General features: G+C 35.5%; 1 protein-coding gene across 2 annotated transcripts in view; it reads right to left on the bottom strand.

The window, feature by feature from the left end:
* The window catches only part of CARF (calcium responsive transcription factor), a 56,632-nt gene that overhangs the window by 19,693 nt on the left and 18,855 nt on the right, over positions 1 to 18,084 (bottom strand). For both annotated transcript variants that reach the window (XM_020972814.2, XM_020972809.2), the window contains exons 5-8: positions 17,889 to 18,009; positions 16,663 to 16,792; positions 15,746 to 15,830; positions 759 to 948 (exon numbers count right to left, since the gene is read on the bottom strand). In XM_020972814.2, the coding sequence (XP_020828473.1) occupies positions 759 to 948; positions 15,746 to 15,830; positions 16,663 to 16,792; positions 17,889 to 18,009 (526 nt within the window). The remainder of the gene's footprint in view (positions 1 to 758; positions 949 to 15,745; positions 15,831 to 16,662; positions 16,793 to 17,888; positions 18,010 to 18,084) is intronic.

The raw sequence follows: 18,084 nt of genomic DNA on the forward strand, positions 1-18,084 counted from the left end.
AACTCAGAGGAGATGATTATTATTTGTTTTAAGTAATAATAACTCCTCTATTACTTAATTTTTTTCCACTAAGGGCCTATTCTGATGCTTCACTGTGTCATGGAGGTAGTACTAGGTACCGAAATAAAACACCAATGAAACATAGGGTCCAAAAATCCCTCCAAATTGGGAAAACTTCAAAGAGAGGCCAAGCAAAGGGTTATGTATCATCAGAGGACCACAAAATAACTACACTGATGAAACCACAGTTCTTTTGAAATATTAATCTACATTAACATTGTCAAGTAAATTATTTTTCTTTTCTGCTTTTCTAACTATAGAGAAAATTATGGATTTGTGTTAAGAAATAGATTGTTTCTAAATAAAAAAGTTGATTTATTTACTGACAGTTTTCTTTCTGGCTTAACTTTTATTTAAATCTACCAACATTTAGGTAATGGGAGGCAACATAGAGTAGTGAACAGCAAAAGCCAGCACTGGAGTCAGGTTCAAGTTCCAACTCACATATCTTGGCTGTGTACCCCTGGGCAAGTCACTTAACCTCTCGATGCCCCATGATGCACCCAAGACTAAAAATTACTGAGGAGTTACCCATCTATAGTGGTAGTCAGGGTTTCCTCGTGTTAATGAAATCATAGGACCAGAGGAGGTAAAAAAAACTTCACTTCAGTATCATCTGTCAAAGTGAAAATGTACAGTCTCAGGAAAACCTAATTGCCTATGGAAAACAAAGTGTTACAAAGACTTTTCAAATTTACCTGCATTGACAAAAGGGATTCCATCATATGGAACATACTGGGATTTCCACATTAAGCGTGTGGCAGGTTTTGCTGGGCTTGGAGATTGGCGTGTCCCCCAGATAGTCTTTGTCTGCTGCTTGTGAAGTGTTAGTACATTTTCTAATTCTGTCTCACTAACACAATAACCACGGTACGAATCTCCAATTTTCTGCATGGATTAGAGGTTAAATAAGAAAAGTATTAACAAAAGAAAACTTGCTTTACTGCAAAAGAAAATTGAGATATTTTGAAATTTTAACAGGTAAATAACCTTTTAGACTGTGGTATAACCAGAATATTATTCTGTATTATAAAGTATTTAGCCCCATTGCCTGGCACATAGTAGACTGTAAATGTGTACTACTTAGGGAGAAAAAAATAACACTCCATTAAAGAAAGATCAAGTAAGAAAATAAAGTGGATATGGAACATGCATATAGGAGGCTAGGCAATATCAACTTTTTAAAGCTGAAAGTACATATGCTTAAGCAACCATCTGCTCACAGACCAGTTAAATTGACATTTTAATTTATTAAAGCAAAGAGAAACAAGTGGACATTGGGGTACCTTGTCTCAGAGTAATATAAAATCATGTCACTGACAAGATACAACTTAAAAACAACTTAATTATTTCTTTCCTGGGACAATGAATACCAAGTTTGGCCACAGAACATGTGTCTATACCCAGATTCTATAAAAAGCTACTAAAAAATTCATTCAGATAACTACTCTTCTCCTAGAAAATCTAAGGGCTGCTCTATGGTGAAGTATATGGAGCTGTAAGACTATACACACTTTTCTCCCATAGATGACAAGACAGGAAGTGTAGACTAATGTGGGATTAAAGGTCTAGCTCCTCTATTGTCAAACTGATAACTTTAATTTTGGGGAATATATTTAACAAATGTATGTCTTGCTATGGCTATACTTTTAATCCATAGTAAGAATTTCCTTTTACTAAAAAGAGTTAACTCTGATTCTGTTTTTAAATTTTAATTTATTTTATGTTTAATTTATGGAATAAAACAAGCATTTCCATAACATAGTATAATAAAAAAAACCGACTGTACATAAAACTGCAAATCTACTGTGTACAACTTGCTATTCCTTATAAATATGTAAATTTTTTTCCTTTTTCTTTCTTTCCTCTCCCTCTCCTCCCCCCACTCCGGCTCTTCCCTGCTTTAGAGATGGCTACCATTAGACACAAATAGGTAGATATACGTGTGTGTGTGTGTGTGTATGTGTGTGTAAAATTATCTATTCATAGGACAGGAAGATGAAAATCTAATTGTGTCTGAATGAATTCACATATGTATGTACAAAAGCTGAGAGCAGTAGATTTCTAATTAGAATTAACTGATAAATTCAGAATTAGGTAACATAATCAAGACTACATGAGGAGACAAAAAAAGTTTTGTAAACTGATAGTATCACCAATGTTTAATTCAAACTATAGAAACCATAACATAATTTTACCAGATACACATTATGGCAGCAGAAAAAAATCCTAAATACTTTTCAAGAAGCAACTTTTTAAAAAAGCAAAAACAGAAATTTTTTTCTGTCAATAATTATAAGACAGACATTAAATTCAAGTGAAAGTCTGTCAAGTACTCTGTTGTAGAAAAGACACCACCTTTGATGGAACATGTCTAGAATATGGAAACAACCTTAAAATTTAAGTACTGCTTATAAAAGATGACATTGTAAATTCAACTGTGGAAGTAAATGCACTAAAAGAATATCCTCTTATAAGACTTCAGGGTTAGAAATCATTTCAGAATACAAAAAAGGTAGGACACTCCCCAACTCCTATTTGCTGAGTTTTTAAAATTATAGTGATTCTTTAATATCAGATATTATTAACACAAAGCTCTATTGTAATACATCATTCTGGCATGGAGCTGACCCTAGGTTCTTTAAAGCTGTGCCAGCAAAGTCCAAAGTCAGACTTTGATTCTAGGTATACTTTTGGAAAAAGATCCTCAGGAGAGAGATGTCTTTCCCCAGAAGGCTAGACTCTTGGTGATGAACTCTTTGGCCATGACAACTCATAAAAAAGTAAAACACTAGTCGGCTTTCAGTCTTGCACAGTTTTCTTCCATTCCTGCAGAGTGGCTGAAAAAGAGGCTAAGGATGCTAAGAATCACTCTATTTTCAGAAGATAACTAATTTAGCTTAGAAACTTTAAATATGAGATTCCTGTCCAGTAACTAGCAAGAAGACATACTTCTAGAAAAACCGATTATATCAATCCTGACATTCTCAACAAAAAAATGAACCCAAAAGACAAAAAGAAGCTAAATGAAAAAATGGCTACAGGTTCTTCCTGGAGCAGAAAAAAAATTTTTTATTGCCTTTGGTTTTATTCAAAGGTAGAAAAAAAATATTTCATGTTATACTTGGTCATTTTCTGTTGAAGTAATTCATGAGAAGTATTTGTGTAAGAAGTATACCCTTAAGATAAGTAGAGTTTATACATCAGCACCTACTGCAGAGCATGATAAAGCATAGAAATTCTTATATACTCATTAAGAGCCTTTTAATTAAATCAATATGTACTTCAATAGTGAATAACTATGATGAAAAGGTTGGCATAGGAGAGGACAGTGAAAAACATGGTGAAAAATATTACAGCACTAAAAGACATCATAATTCAGATTAAATGACTAATCTTGGCTCCAGAGGACCAATAATCATACGCACTTTCTTCCTTTTGGTAGAGAGTTAGTGGACTACAAGTGAAAAATATTGCATATATTTTCAGATGTGGTCACTGTGATACTTTGCTTATCTTAATTATTTTCCTTTGCAGAAGAGTATTGTTTTTTTGGTTGGGGGGGGCTGGAAAATGCTGTTAAAAAAAAGCATAATTTTTTTTAAATTACAAGAAAACATAGTTCAAGAATAAGAAATAGGGATTGGCCTAGAGATTATGCAAAAGCTTCATATACATACATATATCATAAACACCTTCTTACTGAAGAGGAAAAACAAATAAAATAAAAAATGGAAACTGATTATAATAGAAAGGAAAAAACTTGATTAATGAAGTGGAAGTCATTTCCAAATCAACTGTCTATGTAGTCAGAAGACCAATGTTTAAAAGCAAAGATAAAAATCAATACTAAATAAAAATTATAAAAATGAAAAACCATGGTACATAATTGAGTCAACTCCAACTAGAGTACAGACTATTTAACAAATTTCTAATGCCTTCAAAATGGAAAGTGGATAAAAGAACGGACCACACATTACCATCTCCTGAGAAATGTTAACTACTATAAATCAGTTGCCACAACAGGAGACTGAATAAACTTAGAAAATGCCTCATCTAGCAAAACAGATATGACAGCAAAGGGAAAAATAAGTTTAGATAATAAACTCATTTGTAAAAGATTATATAACTTATTTGTTAAATTGAAGTAAAATGCCATTCATTTCAATTTAACAAACATTTATTAAGTGCCTTCTATATACAAGGCACTGTGCCAGGCACTGGGAATACAAGGAACCAAAAAAAAGGGCTTACACTCCAGAAGAAACAACGTGTACTCAGATAAGTCAATATGAAATATTAAAAGTAAACAGAAAGTAATTTTGAGGGTGGGAGAGAGGACTATTAGCTAGGGAATTAGGAAAGACCTCATAGAGAGGAGAGATCTAAGCTGAACCTTGCTGGGAGCTGAAGATTCCAAGAGATGGAAGTGAGGAAGCAGAATATTCCAGACATGGTAGATGGCCTGTGCAACGGCAGAAGACTGATGATTCCATGTGAGGGACAACTGGATTGGAATGTAGAAGATGAGAGGAAGAAAATGTGAAATCGGTTTGAGAAGATGAGTTGGAGTCAGATTGTGAAGTGTTTTAAAAGCTAAATAGAATATTTATTTTGGAGGTTAACAGGGATACAGCAAAGCTTCCTGAACAAGGAAGACTGGGCTAGCGCTTTAGGAAGAGCAATTTGGTAGCTGTATAGAGAATGGATTGGATAGGAGAAAGACTGGAGAGAGTGAGACCAATTACCAAGCTATTATTTTAATAGCAAGAGGGCTTGAGCTAGCATGGCAGCTATGTGAGTAGAAAGGGATGGATATGTATGAGAGATGTAGCAGAGGCAGGATATGTAAGACTGTGTGTAATATGTAAAAATATGTATGTAATAATATATAATAATTGGCCAATTACTAGATATGAAAAGTGAGGGAGAGTCAGTCCACAGTTACTCAATAAGCATTTATTGAGTGCTTATGTGCCAGACAAGTACTAGAGATACAAAAAAAGATGGCCCTGCCCTCAAAGCGCTCACATTTTGAGGGAGACATAAATATATACGATAGATACATACAGAGTAGATGGAAGGTAATCTCAAAGGGAAGGTGCTAGGGACGCTGGAGAATGAAAGGACTGAGAAATGCTTCTCACAGAAGGTGGGATTTGAGCTGACTGGAAGGAAACCAGGAAAGCTAAGAGGCAGAGGTAAAAAGAGCCTTTTGGAGGGGAGGACAGTCTAAAGACAAAGCTGAAAGAAGGAGTGTTGTGGGCAAGGAACAGAAAGTAGGCCTGGACTGTTAGGCCTAGAATGTTTGGAGAGGAATAAAGTATAAGACTGAAAAAGAAAGGGCCAAGTTGTGAAGGGCTTTAAATGCCAAAGGACTTTATAATTGAGCCTGGAGATAAAAAGGAGGTGATAGTGAAGAGTCAAGGATGACTCAGAAATTGTTTTTGAAGAGGACCAGTGACATCACGGGGTGACGTCTTGACTTGCAGGTGAACTGGATTTAAGTGAGGTGGAGTTGCAAAAAGTTGTCAGTCTCTCTTCCAGATTTATCAAATTCCAGAGGCAAGACAAAAGTTGGGATGACTGGCGATGGCCCGGCATGCAGGGGATGACCCTGGCATCTTCAATGTCTGACCACGCTCGAAGCACACTCCACGATGCCTGCTTCTACTGTCTTCATGGCCATTGGAACAAATTGTTCTCATTTACTTATTTCACCGAGGAAAGTCTTCACATGCTTCGGATAGACATTTCCCTAATTTATTCATGGTTTTGAGACCTGTTGGTTACCCTCAACCTGATTTAGCCCATCTGCTGAGACAGTTTTTACTGGGGTATGGCCACTGCCCACGCTACAGCTTCTTGGAGCCACAGGTGAGAGCTGAGTGAAATGTGTACGAGCAGCCTTGCAAAGGGCTTGCCAAGCCCTCACACCAGAGGTACTAGTCCTCCTTGACCACTCCATACACCCTATGTAAACACTGTACGATATCTAGACTGCTTATTTAGTTATTGAATGAGAGAAGGCATGATCTCTCAATGATAGAAAGTAGGTAAGAAAAAAAATTCAAAGTAACATTTCACTCAATTATGGAAGACAGCATAAATCAAAACTGTGAATGAACATTCCATGTATTCAGAGAAAATAGATTTCAATTCATTTCCTAGTTTTCAACTGGTAGTACCATTAACAGAGATAAGTTAGAAGGAGGGGTGGATCTGAAGGAAAATGAGTTTTGTTTTTGACATTTTTATCCTTCAAAAGGTATAGGGATCAAAAAACAGGGAATTCTGTTATGCATGTGATTCTCATTAACGAACTGGTAGAAAGGAGAACCTCTGGGAGTAACTGAACACTGCTTCCTTGAGTCTGAGACAGAGAAGGAAAGGAAAACCAGGCATAATCCAAAACATGCTCTAAATTGGGGAAAGCAGATTTCAAAAGGTTCAGAGTAAATATAGGGAGAATTGGCATGGAATAAAATGCTACAAGGAAAATCAGCTAAAAATGCATAGGAAACTCTCAAGAATTAAATTCTGAAGACACAAGTGCAAAACACTCTGAGAAGGAAGAAAAATAGAAATGGCTGGAAGAAAATGATACAGATGTACCATGAACTAACACATTTAAATTTAAATTTTTTTGTATTTTTCTTTTTTTCTTCAATTTTATTTTCAGCTCAAATTTTCTTGATCTCACATCTCCTTTTCACACTGAAAAAAGCAAGGAAAACAAGACCTGTTACAAATTCTTACCTTAGCTATGTTTTTTAAAAAATGCTTCAATCTCTACTCTGAATCCATCACCTTTATCTAGAGTTGGGCAGCATGTTTCATCATGAGTCCTCTGGAACTGGGGTCAGTCATCATGTTGATGAGAGTTCCTTGCTTCAAAGTTGTGTGTCTTTAAATTCCTATTATTATAAAGATTGTTCTCTCGGTTCTGCTCACTCTGCATCAGTTCATACAAGTTTTCCCAGATTTCTTTGAAATCACACCCTTCATCATTTCTTACAATACAGAAGTATTCCATCCCATTCATACAGCATGACTTGTTCAGACATTCGCAATTGAAGGCTTTGCCTCCTCCCCAGTTTCAAATTCTTTTCTACCACAAAAGAGCTGCTATTAATATTCTTGTATAAATGGGTTTTTTTCCCCTGTTTCTTTAATCTCTTTGGGGAATAGACACCTGTAGTGTTATTACTGCCTCAAAGGGAATGCACAGTTTAACAATTTTCTGGGCATAGCTCCAAATGGCTTTTCAGATGGGCTGGACCAGTTCACAGCTTCACCAACTATAGAACTGTTTTCCCACAGCCTCCTAGCATGTATCATTTTCCTTTTTTGGTCAATTTTGCCAACCCAGTGGATGTGTTGTGGTGTTTCAGAGTTGTTTTAATGTGTGTATGTGTGTGTGTGTGTGTGTGTGTGTGTGTGTATACACATATTTCTCTGTATTTATTAGTGATTTAAAGCATTTTTTATGTGGCTATTAATAGTTCGGATATCTTCCTCTGAAAACTGCATATTCATATCCTTCGGCCATTTATCAATTGAAGGATGATTCTTATAAAACTGACTCAGTTGCCTATACAGCTTAAAAATGACACCTTTATCAGAGAAACTTGATGCAAAGGATTTCCACTCCCTCCCATCCCCCGGTTCTCTTTTAATTGGTTTTCTTTGTGCAAAAAACTTTTAATTTTATGTAACCAAACTTCTTTGAAACTCTATTTCTTATTTGGTTATGAATTCTTCTATTCTAACATGTAATTTTTTCCATATTCCTCTATTTGTGATGTCACCCTTTACGTCTGAAATGTGTTTCCACTTGGAACTTGCCTTGGTATACAGTATGATACATTGATCTATACCTAACGACTATTTTCCAGCTTTGCCAAAAGTTTTTATTGACTAGTGAGTTTTTGCTTCAATAAGTGAGATTTTGGGGTTTATCAAACATTACATTACTGTACTCACTTGCCTCTATGTTGTGTACCTAATCTGTTCTACTGATTAACCTATTTCTCATCTGGAACCAAACTGTTTCAATGATTATAGCTTTATAGTATAGTTTCAGATATGATACTGCTAGGCCTCCTTCCTTCCACATTTTTTCATCAGTTTCTTGTTGAGATTCTAGACTTTTTGTTCTTCCAGATGAATTTTATTATATTTTTCTAGCTCTATAAAATAATCCTTCAGCAGTTTGATGGGCAAGGTGCTGAATAAGTAAATTAATTTAGACAGTACTGTCACTTTTATTATATTGGCTCAGCCTACCCACTAGCAATTAATATTTCTCTAATTATTTAGATGTCTCTATTAGGATAAAAGGTGCTTTGTAACTGTGTTCATATAGTTCCTCGGTGTGTCTTGGCAAGCAGGCTCCCAAGTATTTTATGGTATCTCTATTCTAAATAGAATTTCTATCACTTTTCACTGGATTTTGTTGTTAATGTACAAAAATACTAATAATTTGTGTGGGTTTCTTAATATCCCAAACCTTTGTTGAAGTTGTTAGTTCTTTCAGATTTTTAGTTGACTCTCTAGAATTCTTTAAGTAAACCATCATATGCAAAAAGCTACCTTTTTTTCCTTCTTATTTCCTCAATTTCTTTTCTTGTTTTGTTGCTATAAATAGAATTTCTAGCACTATTTGAATAGTAATGAGGATAATGGACATCCTTATTTTACCCATGATATTACTGGAAAAATCTTTAGCTCATAGCTATTACAGATAATGCTGGCTCTTAGTTCAGATTGGTTTCTTAGATTATATGTATCACATTAAAGAAAGCTCTGTTTATTCCTTTTGACAGGAATAGATGCTATATTTTGTCAAAAAATTTTCTGCATATATTGACATAATTATATGACTTCCATTGTTTTAGTTAAAGATATGGTCGATGAAGTGGATAGTTTTTCTAATTTTGAACCAGCCCTGCATTGGTGATATAAATATAGCCAGGTCATAGAGTATAATCTTAGTAATATGTTGCCTTTGTCTTCTTACTGAAGTTTTATTTAAAAACTTTAAATTAATATTCATTAGAAATTTTGGTTTGTGGTTTTCTTTCTCCCCTAATGCATTAAACTTTTTTAAAAAAGAGTTTAGACATTATGCCATTTTGGCATATATATGATTAGTACTGATATTAATTTATTGTTTATCTCTTTTAACTGGGTCTGTTTTTCCTGCTACTTTGTCTGAGGTCATAGCTGCTAACCTCACCTTTTTTACTTCAGTTGAAGCATATTAGATTCTGCTCCATCTCCTTATTTTAACTCAGTATTTTAATGTTTCAATTTTCTTTCTTTTAAATACTATATTGTTGGAGTCTAGTTTTTAATCTATTTTGCTATCCTTTGCCACCTTATGGGTAAGTTCATCCCATTTAGTTCTGATCGCCAATTTTGTATTTCCTTCCATCCTATTCTGTTATGTTTTTCCCTCTCTTTGTTTCTTATCCCCTCTTTAAGAGTTTGTTTTGCTTCTGACTAATCCTTTTCTTGATTCATCTACCTTCTCATTCCCCCACCTTTCCCTTAAACTATTTCTTTGCTGTTTCCCTGTTGAGCCAAATATATTTCTGTACCCAACTCTGTGTGTGTGTGTGTGTGTGTGTGTGTGGTTTGTTCTTCCCTTCTTTGACCACTTCTGATGACTGTGAAATTCAGAACTTACTTGCTCCTCTCAACACTCTTCTCCCTTTTTTTTTTAAACAGACTTTCGCTTATCTATCCCAGTTATGTAAGACAATTTTTGCCATTTTTTTTCTTTCCTTTCTCTGTCCCTCCCTCTCTGAGTGTAATTTTCTTCCTCTTTCTTTCCATTCTTCTTTTAAGATCAAGACAACAGACAGAATCACTCTCAGGCCATCTGTCTAATTAGACTTCCTTTATGATCCCTGAGGATTCTGGAGTTCTGAGGGGATACATGCATCATTTTTCTATATAAGAATGTAAACAGTTTAACCTTGTTTTATCCCTTAATTCATATTTACCTCATTTATATTTACCTTTTTAGGCTTCTCTTGACTTGTGTTTGTATGTCAAATTTCCTATTCAGATCTGGTCTTTTCAGCAGGAATTTCTACATTTCTACATGGGAAGTTCTACATTTCATTAAATGTTCACTTTTGCCCCTGTAGGATTATATTTATTTTTTTCTGGGTAAATTATTCTTGGTTATAAGACTAGATTTTTAGCCTTTGCTGCCTTAGTACAGTGGAGAGAAGACTGGGCCTTGAGTCAGGAAGAGCTGAGTTCAAATCTGGCCTCAGATTTTTACTAGCTGTGTGACTCTCGGCAAGTCCCTTAACATATGTCTACCTCAGTTTCCTCAACTGTAAAATGGGGATAATAATATCACCCACCTCCAGAGTTGTAGTGAGGATCAATTGAGATATTTGTGAAGCACTTAGCACAGCACCTAGCACATAGAGAGTGCTTTATAAATGCTTGCTTGATTTGGAACTATGCCCAAACTGTGTATACCCTTTGACCCAGTAACATCACTCCTAGGTCTGTAACCCAAAGAGACCATAAAAAAGGGAAAACGACCTAAATGTTAAAAATATTTATAGCAGCTCTTTTTGTGGTGGCAAAGAACTGGAAATTGAGGGTATGCTCATCAATTGGTGAATGGCTGAACAAGTTGTCGTATATGAATGTAATGGAATACTATTGTGCTATAAGAAATGATGAACAGGTGGACTTCAGAAAAGACTTGTATGGACTGACGCAGAGTGAGAACCAGGAGAGCATCGTACACAGTAACAAACATGTTGTGCGATGACTAACTTTGATAGACTTGGCTCTTCTCAGCAATGCAAGGATCTATGACATCTCTAAAAGTTTCATGATGGAAAATGCTATCCACATCCAGAGAAAGAACTATGGAGTTTGAATGCAGATCAAAGCATAGTATTTGTTCTTTTCTTTTTCTTCTGTTTTGTTTTGTTTCTTCTTTTCTTGTGGTTCCCCCTATTGGTTCTAATTCTTTTTTACAACATGACTAATGTGAAGATATGTTTAATAGGAATGTACAGGTAGAGCCCACATCAGATTATATGCCGTCTTGGGAAGGGAGGTAGGGAAGAAGGGGGAGAAAAATTTAAAACTCAAAAGCTTATGGAAGTGAATGTTAAAAAACTAAAAATAAGTTAAAATTAATAAAATTTTAAAAAAAGAAATGATGAGCAAGTAGACTTCAGAAAAACCTGGAAAGACTTAAATGAACTGATGCTGAGTGAAGTGAGCAGAACCAGGAGAACACTGAACATGGTAACAGCAACACTGTGTGATGATCAACTATGATCGAATTAGCTCTTCTCAGCAATACAATGATCCAAGAAGCAAAAAAAAGACTTATGATGGAAAATGCTACCCACATCTAGAGAAAGAACTAAGTCTGAATGCAGATCAAAGCATACTATTTTCACTTTCTTTTTTTTCGTGTTTTTTCCTTTTGTTTTGTTTCTTCTTTCACAACATGATTAATATTGAAATATTTTTAATATGATTGTATATGTATAACCTGTATCAGATTGCTTCCCATCTTGGGGAGGGAGAGAGGGAGGGGAAAAAAAATTTGGAATTCAAAATCTTATAAAAAATGAATGTTGAAAATTGTCTTTACATGTAACTGGAAAAAATAAAATACTACTTACATGTTTAAAAAATGTTTCCTTGCTTCTGGAATATCATATTCTAAGCTCTCCACTCTTTTAAAGTGGTAGCTGCTAAACTGCTGTGATCTCAACTCCGGCTCTTTCAACTCTTGGTACTTTCTTTCCTTCTGCTTCTTGCAATACTTTCTCTCTGACCTAGAAGTTCTGGATTTTGGAGTTTCTTTCAGGAGATTACTAGTAAATTCTCTGAATTTCTACTTTGACCTCATGTTCCAAGAGATCTGGCAGTTTCCTTTATGATTTCATGAAATATGTTGTCTAGTCCCTGTTTTTTTTCAGTCTTGGCTTTCAGAAGTCCAGTGATTTGATTCTTAAATTATCTTTCCTCGATCTATTTTCTAGCTTATTTATTTATTTATTTTGCCATGAGATAACTTGTATTTTCTTCTGTTTTTTTTTTCAGTCTTTTGAACATATTTTAACATTTCTTCATGTCTCATGGCAGCTTTAGTTTCTTTTTGGTCCACTTGAATATTCAATAACCTATTTTCTTGGCTAAGGTTTTGTATCTCATTTCAAGTTATTGATTTTCTTTCTGTAACTTTCTTCTTTCACTGCTTTTCTCATTCTTTTCTCTACCACTCTCATTTTGTTGTTAAAATAATTTAGCTCTTTTTAAAAACTCTCATTTTATCACTTGCAGGAACTCCAGTTGGACTTGTGCTCAAACTTCATATCTCTTTGAGCCTTTGCTTATACATATTTTCACATCCACATCATTCTCTGTTTTTTGGGTTTCTGTCCTGCATTTATTTGTTGCCATAACAGCTTGCTGTGGTAGGATTCTTTTTTAATTTGTTCATTTGTCCAGCCTACTTTTTTATTTTATCTTAGAGGTAGGTGCTATGCACATCCGGACAGAATATCTGGGCTGAGCTTCTGTCCTTGAGTCCTCTGCTATTCTCTTGGAGTACTGCTTCTTGGATCATTGTATTGCTGAGAAGAGCTAATTCCATCACAGCTGATCATCGCACAGTGTTGCTGTTACCATGTTCAATGTTCTCCTGGTTCTGCTCACTTCACTCAGCATCAGGACTTCAAGGATAGCTCAGGCAAGGGACTTCCAAATTTTCAGTACTCCCAAAGTGATAAGATCTATTCTAGGGCAAAATCTGCTCACTGCCCTGCTGGTCTGCATATAAAGTTCCTGACTCAGGTTTGGGTCTGAGCAAGACTTCTGTTGGCTTGTCCTAAAGTTCTAAGTTTGGAAGTTTCTGCTGCTAGATTCAGTCACTATTAGTTCACTGGGAGGCTCTGCAGGTTCATTGTAACTGAACTTCAGGCTCCCCTTTGGTATGGTATTCCTGACCTCATTATTCCACTGCAGGCTTCAGTCTTAGCTAGAGGACAGAATCAAGCCCTTGCTCTGCTTTTCTGATTAAAGCCACACAGCTACTGTGGCTTCTAAACTTGCTTTTCATTTGGTACTTATCTAGGGCCCATGACTGTGACCATAATTCTCTGCCACTCCTAGGCACAGGACTCTCCCTTATCTGGATCTATGACCCAGAACTTGGTAGTAAATGACAGAGCTGCCAGATGGCACCAATTCCTGCAACCTGTGCTACTTCAGAGATGCCCCTGAGACTTTTTCTTCCCGCAGGGCCAAGTCTTGGCTCTCTGGATGAGTCCCTGGGTGCTCTAACCCTCCACACAGTATGTTACTGACCAGACTTGCTCCCTAGTGTCTCCAGAGTTCCCTGTTTATCTAACCCAACCTGGGCTGGAAAAATGACTCATGGATTTTTTCTGGCATCTGCTGATCAAAATTCAGTTTGGTGTATTTTCTAGATGGCTGTCGAGAATGCATAGTGGGGAGGATGGGCTATACTTCCACTCTATTACTTTGATTCCACCTACTGAGGCACCCTCAATTTAGATTTTAAAAAGAAAGATATATATGTGGAAGATGGAAGCCATGATAAACCCCAAAGCACGGCATAATCTTATAAAAATCGCACCATGAGAGCTAAAGCTCAGACTAAGCTGAGGCTGTTAAGGAAAGTTAAGGATAACCTAATGGTTTGGGTTTTGGTTTTTTTTAGCTGTAATAGTAAAGTGTATTCAAGAAGGAACTGGTTTTGATGGCTGTTGGGGTGGACAGGACAAGTGTAACTAACAACTGAAAACAGGCATAGCTACTTAATTCTTATTTTGCACCTATTTTTTTCATTCCTAAGATAACCCCTAGATGAGAAATAAGAGGGTAAAAATAGTTAATATAGAGATGATCCTCATGATAATAAAGACGATAGCTACCTCTGATGAACTCTAGTAACCTTGACCAGATGAATTATATCCTCAAAGAACAAAAGAACTGGTGGATGTGATTACTGAATTGTCAATGATATTTGAAAGATTATGGCAAACAGCTAAGGTATCACAGGGCTAGAGAAAGGCAAATATTGTTCTTATTTTCACAAAAGAGATGAGAATTGTGTGGGGGGGGTGAGTTTGATTTCATTCCTGGGAAAATTTTTGCATATATTAAGAGGATTAGTGAACATCCAGAAAAGGAAGAAAAGGATTCATAAAAGCTGGCATGCATTCATCAAGAAAAGAAATTCATGTAACATTAATCTTATTTACTTTTTGAAAGGTTATAAACTTGGCAGCTCAAGGGGAATACTGTAGATTCAGTTTGCCAAAATTTTAGTGAAGTTGCTTGGTCAACCATCTCAAGCTATTCTTGTGGAAAAGATGAAGAAGTGTGGGTTATATGATATTACAAGTAGGACGGGTTCAGAATTGAATGGATGGACTCAAAAAAGCAGGCATTAACATTCCCATTTCACTTGGAAGGAGATCTCTAGTGAAGTTCCCCCGAGACCTCTACTAGCTTTATGCTGTTTAACACTATAACCAATGACTTAGCATCTTGATCAAACCTGCAGATAACACAAAGTCAGGATGGGTAGTCAACATACTGGATAACCTAGTCAGGATTACAAAGGATCTGAACTGGCTAGAGTACTGTGCTGAATCTATGAGGTAAATCTGTATAAGGATAAATGTAAAGTTTTATCCTTGGGCTTAAGAAATCAATTTCACAAGTATAAGATAGGGGAGGTATGGTTAGCCAGTAATTTGTCTGAGTGAACTTCAAGCTCAACAGGACTCAATAGTGAAAATGGTGGTTACAAAGCTAAAATATTCTGCATTGAGAGCCAAAGCTTCCCAAAACAAGAAGATGACACTTCAGCTGTACTATGCCTTGGCTTGAGAACATCCAGAAAATTGTGTTCTGAGCATCATGTTTTAAGAGAGGCATTGATAAGCTGAAAAGCATCCATCAGAGAACGGTAAGGAGCTTTGAGTCCCTGCCACATGAGGATCAGGTAAGTAACTGGGATGTTTAGCCTGGGGAAGAGGTATAGTGGGGGACATCACAGCTTTCTTCAAGCACCTAAAAGATCATCATATGGAAAAAGGACAAAATATGTTCTATTTGGACCCAGAAGACAGAACTAGGATTAATGGTTAAAAGTTGCAAAGAAGGAAATTTAGATTTGATGTAAGACTAAAATGCCTAACCATTAGAGATATTAAAAATAGGATGGCTTGCTTCAGGAGGCTGTAGGTTCCCTTTCAATGGAGATCTTCCAGCAAAGGTGGTATGTCTGCTTGTAAGGTGTAATGTAGTGAGGTTTTTTTTCAGGTATAGGTTGGACTAGATGGTTTCTTTTAATTCAGAAATTCTCTGAAAATCAGTTTGTTACAGAATCACAAAAATCATGAGAAGAATGAGGTTCAAAAAGGAAGGGGTGATTTATAACAATGAAATAGGTTACTTGGAACCTAAACTGTCCTTGCCCTGAGGGAACTTACAATCCATTCTGAAGAAAATATAGAAAAGATAAAGTTTACTTTGTTTATAATCAAAATATTTCACATAGAATCTATAGGTACAGAGAAAAAGTACACTTTGACAATAATGTCATCAGGATCCTCCCTGGATTTAGGTTAGGAAGGTTTTCACCTACCTGACAATTCCGTAGACGAACAGCCCATGTAGGAGTATGTGGAAGAAGTGGTTGCAGAGGGACAGGAAAAGGGTCGTCAGCTATTCTGAAAGGACAACATACGTATCAATGGCAAGGATAAAAACATTTAAAATATTTGGCATTGCTTTGCTAGAGTCAGAGTCCTAAACACTAAGACAACAGATGAAGTTTTATAAATCATTATTAAAAATACACTGTATAAAGGAATTTTACAGGTTGCCTACAGGGTTTTTTTGAGTGATCATATATAAATGACATAAAGTTACACATTTTAAGTTTGCCAATATCCTTATCTCCCTAAATATTGAGTTTGACAGAATATTCTTTTTTAATACAACCTGCAGTCATTACCAAATCAGCTATATTACATATTTGGTTCCTTCACTTAGTATTTAGTGCAAATCAGTTAATGAAACATTTTTATTTGATTTCAGGAGTATTAAGAGAATCCAATCTAATTCTTCAAATCAGTGTTATTTTGCAAGTAGGGGTAGAAACAAGTATGATTTTCTTAACCAGAAAACTGTTTGAAAAGACAAAAACAAAACAAAAGCATACAAACTATAAAAGTCATACCACAGAGCAACACGAGCAACGGCGTTTTAAGGTAAGAATCTGGTAACTTTTCTTTCTGAACGCTTATTAGCAATCAATTCTTTTTATATTTCCTCAACAGAAATTAGCCAGGTGTCAATAATGAAAAAAGAAGCATTGGGCACTTGCACCTTCTGAAACAGTCTTATTATTTCCAGCATACCTTTAAATTAAATCAAGACTTACATATTTAATAATAAATGATTTACTAAACTTTTCTATATTAGGTCATTTTAGAAAACAAATAATTTGGAAAAGATGTCCATGGTGCTAGATGAGTTCTTCTTTCCCTACTGACCTACCTAGTTGCTGTCTTTTTAGGCAAGGAGAGGGATGCTTGTGGATGAAGAATATAACTACTGGTATTGTCTGCTATAGCAGCCACTGCTACAGTCTGTAAGTGTCCATCAGTGGTATTCTCTTCTGAAATATCTTAATAACAACAACACAAAATAATCTTATTTAATAACATCAAAGGAATGTAGATAACTGTAATTTTTCTCTCTTTTGGAAAAGCAAGAATTGTGGCAAAGATAAAGGTGGCAAAACTAAAAATACTTCACTGAGAATTTTCTAAAACAATTTGCTTTAAAATTTATAATACTATCACTTTGTATTTATGCTTTAGGTTTAAATTGAGAAACCAAGATATGAACAAAGAAAAAGCAGAAATAGTTGTGGCAACTATCATTTCCCAGTATCATAATAATACTTAGAAAGTGCACATTTTTTGTATATGTCTTCATGTCTTACTTTTTGAAAGTTCCCTTCATAAAGTATATTGTGACTGCAAACCTAGATTATGAATCAGCAGTAATGACATCATAATGCCACCCTACCATAAAATATTATTAAAGTAGCAAAGAAGTAGAGCTACAATGTCACAAGAGAAGGGGATAAAGAAGTGGGAAAACATGAAGTTAGGAGGGAAGGAAAAAAATGCTTATTAATTGAAAAAAGTTTAATTAAAAACATTAGTGAAAACAAGAAATATCAATATGAAGTGACCTAAAATGGAGAGTTGAGAAAGTGCAAATGAAGTGCAGAATAAAAAGAGGAAGAGCATAAAGCCCCTTTCAGCAACTAGAGGATAAAAGAATGTAGAAAGTGCAAGGAGCAGAGAGAAAACAAGGACAGTGAGGGAAAAAAGGTATGAGTATACAAGTATCTATCCAGAAAGAAATGCAACACTCCTCCAGTAGCTGTTAGCTCTATGTCTTGTTATTAATATTACTACTGTTATTATTAAAAAGAATTTATTTTATGCTCACTGGTCCTTTGGGGAGGAAGCAGGAGTCAACCAGCTTCACAGAATTCCAAACTGAAATAGACAGCTAACCTAGACAGGGGTTGGAAAATGAACTTGAAATTTATTTGGGCCAAGCATCTTTATCTAGTTAATTAATATTCACAATCCTACCTGAAGAAATCAATTTTAACATTGACTTCACTGAGATGATTTTCTGAAATACATGACTGGTCATAAAAAACACCCTCAACTGCCCCAAACAGTATTCATGTTACTCACCCTGAGGACTGGTCACATCTAGGAGCTGCCCCTGAGGAATAATAACTTGTGCCATTCCTGTCTGAGTGGATGGAATTACGTGAAGCACCTGTCCATTTTCTGACGGACTAGTAACAATCATCTTGAAAATATGAAAGAAAAAAATCAATGTATACTCCTATACTTGTTTAATAAAATTATCTTTTTGTCAGTCACC

Source organism: Phascolarctos cinereus, unplaced genomic scaffold (assembly GCF_003287225.1).
Source record: "Phascolarctos cinereus isolate Bilbo 61053 unplaced genomic scaffold, phaCin_HiC Scaffold_7;HRSCAF=346, whole genome shotgun sequence".
NCBI classification, from domain to species: domain Eukaryota; kingdom Metazoa; phylum Chordata; class Mammalia; order Diprotodontia; family Phascolarctidae; genus Phascolarctos; species Phascolarctos cinereus.